The 12,209-nt window shown below is 46.2% G+C and overlaps 1 protein-coding gene and 1 long non-coding RNA gene across 2 annotated transcripts in view; one reads left to right on the top strand and one right to left on the bottom strand.

The window, feature by feature from the left end:
• EML6 (EMAP like 6) overlaps nt 1-12,209 on the bottom strand; it is a 274,701-nt gene that overhangs the window by 19,645 nt on the left and 242,847 nt on the right. The window contains 3 exon segments of the mRNA XM_038551275.1: nt 1,480-1,558; nt 2,458-2,466; nt 3,792-3,806. Coding sequence (XP_038407203.1) covers nt 1,480-1,558; nt 2,458-2,466; nt 3,792-3,806 — 103 coding nt within the window.
• LOC119873676 lies at nt 4,120-11,673 on the top strand. Its single transcript, XR_005365990.1, has 3 exons — nt 4,120-4,952; nt 8,254-8,494; nt 9,339-11,673. It is a non-coding gene; the product is annotated as an uncharacterized LOC119873676 (long non-coding RNA).

Raw genomic sequence — 12,209 nt, 5'->3', positions numbered from 1 at the left:
GATTGTCCTAAAATATCACCACCCCTCCTCACTCCAGAACATTCACTGACTTTCACCACCTATGGGATAAAGCCCAAACTCCTAAGCTGGCACAGTTACTCCTACTCACACGTGCCCTGTACCCCTCGGTCAAGCTCAACTGTCTATTTAGCCCACATATCGTGAGCTTTCCTATCTTTATAAGTTTGCTCTTTAAAATCTCTCTTGCAAAAAAAAAAAAATTAAAAAATAGAATCTCTCTTGCCTGGAAAACTCATCTCCTCCTTTCGCCTCAGACTTCCCCACCCCCACGTGTCTCCCAGAAGCTGCATGTGTAATGCGTGACCCCTCGCCCTGGTGGACAACTGAGTCAAATGGAGCCAGTCAGATGGTTTCTTCCAGGAATTTAGAATTGAAGACACTAGTAGGCTTGACTATCTAACTACGTGAGAGGACAGAAACTCAGATGCGAGGTCATACCCATCATCTACCAAAATAGTTCAAGAAGTCTGCACAAAGAGAGAAGAATGCACCAGACCTACAGGGTCCTGAGGGCAGAGAGAAGCACCATCTTGGTTTATGATGGCTTTTCAGCTTCTGGATCCTGTCTTTTCCTAAAGCTCAGCTGCATCTTCGACCTGTGCTCTGTTCCATCATAAATCTCCCCAATTAGTCCTCCTTTTCCAATAAAATAAAATAAAATAAAATAAAATAAAATTTTTTCTTTTAAAGATGGATTCTTCTGAGTTCACAGGGTGGTAGGAGAGACAAGAAAGTGAGAAATAATGGTGGTAGCGTGGGTGACAAGGGCTGTGGATGAGGGGTGTGCGTAAGGGAGCGTAGGAGGCCTTAGGTTAAGGAGAATCGGGGAAGATTGCACGGGGAAGATGCCAGAGAAGAGCTTGGAAAGACCAGGGTGTGGGGAGGGAAGAGGAGGCGCCTTCTAAAACACAAGGGCCTGAAGGCCCACAGCAGTGTCAGAGAACATTAGGTACTGTGTCTGGGGGCTCGAGGTCTGTGGTGAATCACAGGTGCTGAGGCTGGGAGGTGGCTCCTGGGTAAGGTTTTGAAACCAGGCACTTGAATCTCCCAGGGCAGTGTGGGACTCTCCGGGGTCTTAGAGCTGTGGTGAAGTATGAAGAGTTATAGAGATCTGAGGGCAGCCAGACGTGGGTAAGGGGGCGGGGTGGGGGGGGCTCTGAGGGCAGGAACAGCAGCTCCAAGGCCCCGCTTAGCAAAGAGCAGGTCCCCAGAGTGGCAATCCTCCAGTACGAACAACCGAGTTCAAATCTGTCTCCACTTGCTGGGCGTTGGGAGATCTTGGGCTTGGGACCTCATCAGCCACTTAACTTCTCTGAGCTGGGGTCCTCCTCTGTAAAATGGAAACAGCAGAACTACCCTCCTCACGGGTATCTACGGGACGCGCGGATGGCGATGTCCACCAGGCAGGTCTTAGAACACGGATACCAGATTAAAAACAAAATAGTTTAACCTCCTCACCTCAACCAGTTTCTTTTTTTTGGTGATATTGTTCTTCTGGAGTTTCTCAGGCTGGGGAGCTGCTCTGCTAACGGGCGGTCTGGAACGGAGAGCAAGCAAAACGACAAAACAAAACACCAGAACAGTGTTGAAGGAAAGGCAGCAAGGTTACTCGTCCAGGGTGCTCAGCTAAGGACAGTGCCAGGTGCCTCGCTCTCCTCCCCTACTCAGCAGACCCTCCAACTCGGGTTTGTTCTGTTCGGCTCCCTCCCCACCAGCTCCCCAAGAAAAGATAGATTCTGACATCAAGGGTCCTGCATGATGGGGCCTGGGTTTAGGGGCGCTGGCGTGGGCTCCCCCACACCTAAAGCATCGCAGTCAGGGATCGGGCTCTCCACCTCCTGGGGGCCAGGAAGAATGGGGGGGGGACTGATTTGTGAACTAAGGGGGAGCCTGAGAAGGAGAAGGAAGAGGCTGCACTTCCTAAACCCACTGGCCATTTCCCAGGCAGGGACATGCCTGTGTTGTTCAGAATCAGGTGGCTGGAGATCATGGCCCGGTGTGAAGTGGGACTTACAAGTCAGGCTTGGGAACGGGCCCCCGTGGCCTAGTGCCCGGGTCACTGTCCACACACAGAAGGGAAGGCGGGAGGGGGGAGATAGCAGATGGAATCCCCCCACTCTGCGCTGCGCCTCAGGATTACGATCTATGGCTACCAGCATCCCAAGGTTCGCCTTTCCCTTCTCAGTTCTGGATCTGGGCCTCCAGATTTAGCTAAGAGATTTTATGACAGGTGAGCTCCCCACTCCTTTTTTTTTTTTTTGAGCTCCCCACTCTTACACGAGCTGGCCAACGTTTTGTAACGTGGGGTTCCCTTAAAATCCGACTTCTTGGGGTTTAGGAAATGGGGGGTGGGCACGGGAGACCTGCACTGGCTCCCGCTGCCTGTTCCAAATCCATTAGTTATTGCTCTTGGGCTATGCAAAGAGAAAGGATTACCTTAATCCCCTTGTAAGCAGCAAACAAAGCCAAGTGAGAAACTTAGTACAGTTTAGAGCCGCATTGGCAACCACCTCATTCATGCACAAGCATTATCCAAGTGAACAGACATTCCTGTGTGGCACAAACCATGCTTCCCGAGCATGCCAGCAAAGAACTAAAACAGAAATGAAAGAGTGCACCAGTCTACAAATTCAGAAAGCTCATACCCTGGCGTCTCTGGGCAAACTCTGCACTAAAGCGCCTACAGAATGGGGAGAAAAAAGGAAGCCTTGTCAATGCTTCCCGCACACTCTCCGTGACTTTGCGAATGCGCCTGGGGACTCTGCTTATTTGAGAGTGTGCTGGGGAAAAACTTGTCAGAGAAACAATAACATCCTCCTGGATGTCGCTGGGAGTTATGCACAATGGACGCTTTGTTTCCGAATCCAGTTCGACTCATAATTTAGCCTAATAATTCCCAGTGTTTCTTGGTAGGGCAGCTTGCCTGCTGGAACGGCCTGCATTTTTGTGCTGGGGAAAAACAAGTTACCTTTATTTTCTGAGAAACTCTTCAATCAAAACATGTTATGTAATCATAAGTGATAATTGGATCAAATGGTATTATTATCTGCACTGAAGAATAGGGAGTGAGCACATCTCTGCAAAAACGACACCCCCGGTTGATGTCATTGCTGCCAAATTGAGCAAAACCGGGAGGCTGGGGGCATGCCAGTTCTCGCAATTAGACACTTCCTTCACATTAATTATCACTTCCCAGGACATCTGCTCTTTCTTCTGTTTTAGTGGGACTTTCAAATGAAATCCGTGGGTTTCTTCTTTCACCTTAGAATGTTCAAGTGTGTGACAAAAGCAAGCCGAGGTCTGAGATGGGAGCAGGAGGCCGCTGGGGCTACAGCGTGGTTCAGAGGCGGAATTGGAGATTAAACACAGGGCTCGTTTTCAGGGTACACACAGGTTGTATAATATGTTCCATATTATACAGTGTATACAGAGTATGCATACAAGCACAGACACTGCGTACTTATATATACACGAGATTGTATATATATACACATTGAGGCAATCCGATGCTTTTTTTCACCTTGATTTTCAGTTAAAAACTGAAAAAGTAAAGCAATCTCAGAATGTTTCTTTCTTATTTCACAAGCATATGTTTATAGCTGTATTGCTTCAAAACTGAAGATGAGAGGGGCGAAAGGAAGAAACCTGCATGGTGGCAAATTCAGCGGATTGTAAGTATAGACCCTTTGCGGCTGTGGATTCTGCATGAACGCTTAGTACTGGATGCTCATCGAACACCTGGGCTTTTCCAGAGTGCTGTGAATACTTACTTGACAATTCCCTGCCTCCAAAGGAAAGCAAGTTAAAACACAATACAAGCATTAAAGGCTTCTTTCCAGGCATCTATAAACAGCGTTCGTAACATCAGACGTGGGAGGAACTGCCAAAAATCTCAAACACAGCCAAATGCTGGAGGTTTGGCATTTTTCAGCAGATCTAAATCCTTCCAGATTCAGATGCCATTGGAAATGTGACTCTGAAAAGCTTTGCTGAGGTGGGAAAGAGTAGGGTGCATGAGAACATTCACTCACTTTTCAGTCCAATAAACTCTTTATAGCTGGCTGTCCCCGCGGGCACTCAGGACGGGAGAGCCAGGGAGAGCCAGGACGGGAGTGAGCACAGCAGGGATTAGCGGGGAGACTGGGGAAGGTGGAGGAGAGCCTGGGAGGAGAGGAGCTGGGCATCCCGGAGGGGTGGAGCAGACACACCAAGGGGCCTCTGGGGGCAAGTGGAACTCTGAGGCCACTCAGGTAAACAAAGAAGAGAGTTTCCACTGGGCAAGAACCTTAAGGAGGGAGCCTGGCAAAGGAGCAAACAAATTGGATGAGCAGGAGCGAGGATGACGGATGGGCCTGAGCTCTGAGAGAGCAGAAGAGCGGCTTTGCAAGGAAGAGGGAGTAGAGGCAAGAAGCTGAGGGGAGGCCTGTGGCCTCGAGCATGTGACAGGCTTAAGTAAGGAGGCGGTAGAGTTCTCGTCCAGTGCTGGGGGTGCAGGCTGCAACAGCCACCCACGTCAGTGGGGAGAGTCCCTACGGGGCCGCCCCGTGTCCTCTGGAAATGGCACATTCTTGGGCAGGGAAGGACCATGAGAAGGTCAACTGGTGCTGCAATCCTGTGGTCCGGCAGCTGGGCTGCGGAAGAGAAAGTTTAGACTCCCTTGAAGGTGTGTGGGGTCTTACTGACACGGCCTCTCGCCCCACGGGGGCCCCCAGAGGTGGCCGGGCCCGGTGCTCACCCCTCTTTACCCCCTCCCCAGGGTGCTGGGGGGAGCGGAGCACATGATGACCTGAGATACACAGGAGACGGCTCAGAGCCAAGGTTCTTAGGGAAGCGTCTGAGAGGACAGAAGACGGAAGCCGTGAGGAAAATCAGTCACACCCCCAGATGAGCGCAACATGACAGCCAACTGGGGAGGGAGGCTCAGAAAGCCGGTAAGAAACAAAGTTGTTGCAAACAGCTTCTATAAAGAGGGGTGTGGGTGTGGAGAAAATCAGCTACATTTAGTCAAGAAATGCAAGTTTGGAATTGTTTTCAGTGTTGTTAGTCAGACAACGTTAAAGGGTCCTTGGAGGAACCGTAGCTTTCTTAAGATCCTAAAATGTGCCATAAAATGCTCCAAGAATTTTCCAAAATGTCTCGGGAAACCAAGCTACCTTTGATCCTTTTTGGTGGGAGCCAGCAGATGATCTGAGCACTGTTTGAGCATTGTCCTCCGATGAGTCCTATCAACCCATGCTAAATTGTGTTTGTACTTGGGCATTTTTTCTGGGGACATGAGGCAGGTTTTAAGCAAATTTTCAAAGATGTATGTGATTTGAGAGTGAGAGGTTAAGGACCATTGCTCTTGGATAAATCCAGGTTGCAGAAAATTCTACAAAGCCAAGGGAGATCTGCAAAAATAGAAGGAGCTGGATTCTGTTAAATGTATTCCTAGGTCTTCCAGAACCACCTGTGGAAACTGCTCAGTGGTGAAATGGAGTGGAAGGGAGAGAGTCAGATAGGAGAATTATGGGATGCCCTGAGGGAAGTCCACCATCTTCAAAGTGCTTTGGACTGAAGCCTATAAGGCAGCCCCCTCCTTCGCCCCCCTTTTTTTTTTAAAAAACAAAAATGGGGATACAGTCCCTGAGTTGGCCATTTTTGGTGAATATGGAAAGGAGGGAACTATGAGTAAGGTGAGCAGACTACTGAAGAGGCCACTCCAATAATCTAAGGGAAGAATGATGAAGATCTTGACTAAAGCAAAGGTTGCAAAAAAGGAAAAAAATGAATCTTTAAAGGGGTACTGGTAAAGGAGACTTCAAGAACTTTGTAACTGATTAGCTCTAGGGGTTGAAGGAAGGAGAGCAATCCAAGTGGAATACCAGTTTTCTGCCTGGGCACCTGGGTGGATGGTGGTACCAATGACTAAGACAGGAGAAGAGTCATGACAAAAGATGATGAGCTGCATTGTGGCATGGTAAACTTTGGACATCAGTGGGCTGGAAGCTCAATTAAGAGGTGTGACTCAGATAACCATCAGCCAATGGGTGGAATATACAAGACTGATCAAGAAGAGAGTAGAAGCTTGAGGACCAACAGCATGTGAATGGCTAGAAGAGGGGGCAGACCAGGGACACTGAGAAGAAATGAGTGAAGAGGTAGTCAGAGGGCCAGGAAAGATGGTTTCTAAAAAGTAAGTGAGAGAAGAATGGATATAACTTCACTATCCAATGTGGTATCCACTGGCCACATGCAGCCAGTCCAAATTAAAGTGTGCTGTAACTGTAAAATAAACACTAGATTTTGAAGACCTAGTAAAAATAATTTTTAAAAAGGAATATAAAATGACTCAACAATTTTCACAATAAATTATATGTGGAAATAATATTTTTAATATATTGGGTTAAATAAAATACACTATTAAAATTAATTTCATCATCTCTTTTAACTTTTTAAATGTGATTATTAGAAAATCACCTAATCGACTGATGGAATGGGCTAGAGAGTGAAGGAGAGACTTGGTACTGGTAAAGCCTGGGTGAGAAGGAGAAAGGGGAAGAAGGTGAGGGCAGGAATGTGTGTGCAAGGGTATAAGATCAGTCAAAGGATTTACTTACTTCCTGAGCATAGTTTGATGGGGATGGGAAAGACTAGAACGCATTTCTTGGCTGAGGACAAGGATCCAGTTTGGGGCGAGTGAGATAAGGGACATAGGACAGAAAGGCGATGACTGGGGAGCAAGGATGGCTGGGAGGCTGAGGTCCAAGCACCAGATGAGGGACTAGCCTTGAATAGGAGTAGGGATTTCATTCCTCTAAGAAGAAAAGGAGTGAACGGTTAACATGGGTGAAGGATGGGAAGCAAGACAGAGAAGAGATAAAGAAATGCCAAGATGTGGTTCATGCCCAATAGCTTCTGTTTTCTCAATGACGTAGGGTAGAAAAGCCATGTACCTAGAGTGGAGGGGGTAGGGTTTGGGCAGGAGGATGAGGAAGGGACAGAATTGTCTTTGACTATCGAGTGACTAGCAGAGGGGGACAACCAAAGACAAGAATGAACATGAAGGAGCACTGGAGAGGGCTTCGGTGCAGCTGGCAGCGTGGACGCTGGTGAGGGCAATCTACACTAGTGCAATTTTCTAGTCAGAAGAACGGAGATATGTGCTGTAGGAGAAATACAGGGGTGAAGAGCCAACAGGACTGGAAAAGTGGCATTCAGGCAGACAAAAAGATAGTGAGGCCAGGAGAAACTGATGAATCTAGAAAAAATGGAGGCATCAAGGCGAAGATGCTTTCATGAGAATTAAGATCAGGATTACTGGGAATGAGAAATCTAGAGGAGAGAAGTTTAAGTCACTGATGGACAATGGTGATGATGTAACCCATGGCTGGCAGGAGCCAGGGTCAGTCAGTCAGTTGATCATTAGGGGAACTCCTCAGAGACAGGAAGTTGACAACTGACAAGAACAGGAAGGGAGAGAAGATGGCAGAGCATGACGGGAACTTCAAAGGAGTAGGGTGGGGGTGGCTAAAGAGCGAGCCAATATGCTTAACAAACACATAACACCCAGATTCCCCACACCTTATAGCCAGAGACACTGTTTCAAGGGGTACATATCATGCACCCCAACAACTGTTTCTGCAAACATCTCCCCCCAGTTACCACAACATGACCACACAACAGTAGAAAAGGGGAGGGAAATGAACCTGATAGCACCCATTCCCTCCAAATGGAAATCTGAGAGATGTTCAGAGGCTCGATAAAAACAACTGCACCCAACCCTGTCACTGTCCTGAAAGAGATGCTTCCTCTCATCAGAAAATTGCTCACTTATGTGTGGTGTGCGGTCTCCGTGAGCCAGGGGGCTTGAGTTGACTGATTATACTGTAAGACTATGATTTCCTGGGTGTATTAATCTTTCAAAAAAAATCACTCCACCTCTGCATTTACAAGCCCTGGCACACATTTTTTTGATGATAAAAAATGAACAAACTATGGTAGGTTTCAAAATTATCAGTTACATAGAAGTCATTCTTTTGCTTCAAACAATACATAAAATCAAGAGAATTGAATAAGGGAAATCATTTATAAAGGCAGCATTACATTCCCTTAAAAAAACCCCAACTATTCTGCTTTCCACAGAGCTCCGTAGGCAAGCAATGGGCCTTTGGAATGGCTAATGGCAGCGTTTGGGGAGCATTTGGGGAGTTTAATGGATACCTAACTTCACTTCCTCCCACCTTGTTAAAGAACAGGAAACCTGCTACCTTATTCAGACCAGCTGGGAGAGCAGAACTAGACAAAGCCAAGGGACAGAATAAAGAACAACTCAGCCTAGAGAGAAACGCCCTGGAAGAGCAGGGACGCTGCTTGCCCTGCTTGCCCCGCACACGTGCAATCGCGGCCCCGGAGGCAGGTCTGAGCCTCGCTTCCACGCGACCGCCCGCCACGCAACGGCGGGTCCCCGAAGAGCCAATTCTTAGGCTCTAAGGTCAGTCCATCGGTACGAATGGGATGGAAACATAGAATTCGAGGCTCCTTCGCACTTATCAGACCAAACTTTGGGATAGGGTGTAGCGGGTCTGACAGCTCTCGACCTGGGAAATTTGAGGGTGAATTCAGAAGCACCTGTTAGCAAGATGGTGCGTTCTTAGCAGCTCTTACCATCTGAGCTCACAAAGCAGCTACTGATCAGTGATGACAAAGGGCCTCTGTGAGGCCAGTGGAGCGAGGAAAGGGGAAGTGCCAGGCTGTTTATTCATTTATTTCCCCGTGGAGGGGAGCACAGTCCTGATTTGTCAAGCTCATCATGCCTCAGGCAAACCTGAAATGGGCAGTGACTGATTAAATACAGCATTTATTTATTTTTATTACTTTTATTTTTTAGATTTTATTTATTAGAGAGAGAGAGAGAGAGCGTGCACAAGCGGGAGAGGGGTGGGGGAGAGGGAGAAGCAGACTCCCGCTGAGCAGGGAGCCCAATGTGGGGTTTGATCCCAGGACTCTGGGATCATGACCTGAGTGGAAGGCAGACATTTAACCGACTGTGCCACACAGGAGCCCCTAAATACAGCATTAAAAAAAAAAAAAAAAAAAAAAAAAAAAGCCTTGGGAGAGGTTTCTCTCCCTAAACATAGCAGAAAAGGTTAGAAGAAAAATTTGGGATTACCTAGAGATGGCGGTTTCTTCCAATTCAGGCCAATCTAGTTAACCTTTGCAATATTTTTATACTTCACCACTTGTGAACATGTTGTTTCACTTTAAATCTGCTGACAAAGAAGCTTTGTATGTAAAATAGATGTGATGGCTACAATAATGCAGACTTTTCTTTTCAGGTCTTTTTTGCCTCAGGTTATTTAAATGGCTTCAGACCAAACAGTCATTTAATTCCTAACGGACAGATGGTATGAAGATAAAATTATTGAACCCAGAGCAGTCTCATGGCCAGATTCTACATGGATGGATGTGGCTGCTGACGACGAAGGGATTTGTAGGCCGTTTTGAGGACAGATGAATAGATTTAAATATTAAGAGAAGCAGGCTAAGTAAGTTCATCCATTCATCTACTCATTCAACAAATATTTATTTACTAGGTACTCTGAGCATGGCACCGTGTTAGGTACATGGCAGTAACCAGGACAGTCCGGTGCTGACCCTTGAGGAACTAAGAGACTCACACAATATTGACAATTCAGTGGAACTTTAAGTATCTTGACACCATGGACCAATATATTCAGGATCCAAGGATTAAAGGAGGCTCTTAATTTGGGGCTGAAACAAAACCAAAATACCCTAGTGTTTCTTTATAAACACATGGTGTATAGTTTTCCTTACAGGATTTTCTTTTTGCTTAAGTTCATAAATCCGTATAAACTGATTCAGAAGATATGTGATAAAATAGGAGAGGATAAATTTTAGGGCCTTCCCCATTCAGCCATAAGCACAATTTAGGAAAAGGTCTGCAAAACCCTAGTGCTAGAGTGCAGTCTTGCGGTCATTTGGTGCTGGGACCCAACTGTTCAGAGATGAGGAAACCAACATTTATAAAAGGCTCAGAATCTGTTTCTAATTGTGGATTGGTAAAAGCTTCTTGGTTTCCCAAGGAACATATGGTAGAGATTGATAGTTAAAAATGTAACAGAGGGACTAAAATATTAATGTAGGAGTATTCACAGACTCCTTCTTTATAATCCCCTGCTAAGAATAATTCCCGCAATGCCACCTCGGCATCTCCTCATACTGGGTAGCTGAGATGGATGGAGGGTGACATAATTTCATGCACCATGGAGGACTGGGGGAGGGATTCCATTGAGGACAAGCACCCCCCTCATGCATGTTTGGGGGTGCCCAAACTGCCCGCTTCATAGTTGAGCACTACTGAGATGAGGAGATGATGACCCTTCAGGGTCCTGATTTACCTGTAGGTCCACAAGTGGGGGTTATGGAGAGACACTGCGATATTGACAGCTGGGGTCACTCAAATGTGGATCCAGGGGGCCACCAGCAGGCCACTGGTGCCTAGGGACAAATCCCTGTGTGTGGGGACTACTGGAGGCACCATTCACCCATCCACCCGGAAGGAAGCTCACAGCACATATGAATGAGGGAGGAGGTGCCTGGTCCCCTGGATAATCCCTGATCATCTGTGTCACACACTCCTTGCCAGAAAAAGGAGATAGTTACTCTCAATGCCACAGAGACTAAGAGTAAGGGCTATTGTTTGGAATTGTCTGAAGGCAGAAGTCAGGGGGAGACTAACCTGAGAGCTGGAAAAATGGTCAGGGGTGCCAAATGCTTAGAGGAAGAAATTTCCAAACTGGATTATGGATATAAAGACAAGATGCCAACAAGAACTCAGACTCTGATACCTAGTGGGTATCAGTAACTAGAAATTAACCTAAATCTTGTTAAATTGTTAAGGAGTTTATTCACAATCAACAATCATTTACCGAGTCCTGGCACTGTTAGCGAATTTGGAGAAGAGGCACTGTATCAGAAATTTTGCTTTCACAGAGTTGACATCCTAGCTGCGGGAGAGGCACTTCATGAAAATCTCTAAACCTAGCAAACAGCAGAGGCCTGTGATTGCTCAATTCTTAAGGCCTCCCACCAACAGGAGTAGAATAATAGAGCAAAGCCCAAAAAGGTCATCCTCCACAAAGCCAATCTCAGACTTGGCCACAAAGAACAAGAACAAACAAGGAAGATCTTGGCAGGCACAACAGGTAAGCAGAAGGATGACCAAGGACCCTATCCCACTGTGCTGGAGATAACCTCACACAACCTGAAACCAGGGCATGCTGAGGCAAGACTGGCAAAGCTGAAGTCAGTTCCCCTGATCTCATGCAAACATGGTGCAGTGTGTGAGAATTGTTTTAAAGTGGTTATGCCTCTTGAGCTTGCAGGCATGTAGTCAGACTATCCTGAACACTCAGGTATGTGTTTGGGGAGGAGATGGAATATTAAAACATATGAAATAAAACCCTGAAGAGAACAGTAAGGGGAGCCTCTTTTACTTGGAAAAAGTTCTCATAAGTATGCTGTTTCATTGGGGTCCTCTGGGGACTTGTGAAGCCTTGATATAACACTGGCGAGGGAGATGCTGTTAGTTCCTGCCTTATGTAACCATTTCTATGGTTTTCCAATGCTCCAAAATTAAAGAAACTTTACATCTCTAACTCTTGTATTGTCATCTTTCCATCACTGACATCACTGTCCTATTGTGATGACCAAGCAGATGGCTGTCAGAGTGGGATTAATGCCAAGGACTCCCTCAGGCCCTTGCCAGAATGCAGCCAGCCACTTTCCAGATAAACACTGGACATCTATTGAGGTTTTAGATGTAAAAGAAAGCCCCAAGGGAGCTAAGTGTTGCTTTGACTTTCACTGAGTCAACTCTTTGTAAAAGTTAAAGACTCCAGAATCAAAAGACAAGGGGAATTTAGAGACACCAAAGGTTTCAAATGTTGGAGGCAATGGTAGTGATAACACAGTTGATAAAAAAAAAAAAACTTTATTAACTAACTTAGCTTTGCTATAAAAAATGGCCACAAATGGAGAATGATTTCAAATAAAAAATTTTAACAGGAATACTTCTACTTTAAAATATGTAAATTATCCCAATGAAGAAAAGCCCAACATGAAGTAGATTTATTAGGGAAAAGTACCCAACATTGAAAGAAGAATTAACACCAATTTTTCTCCAA

This window comes from Canis lupus, chromosome 10 (assembly GCF_011100685.1).
Source record: "Canis lupus familiaris isolate Mischka breed German Shepherd chromosome 10, alternate assembly UU_Cfam_GSD_1.0, whole genome shotgun sequence".
NCBI lineage: Eukaryota > Metazoa > Chordata > Mammalia > Carnivora > Canidae > Canis > Canis lupus.
The sequence above is the reverse complement of the archived record's forward strand: the minus strand, read 5'-3'. Positions and strand labels throughout refer to the sequence as shown.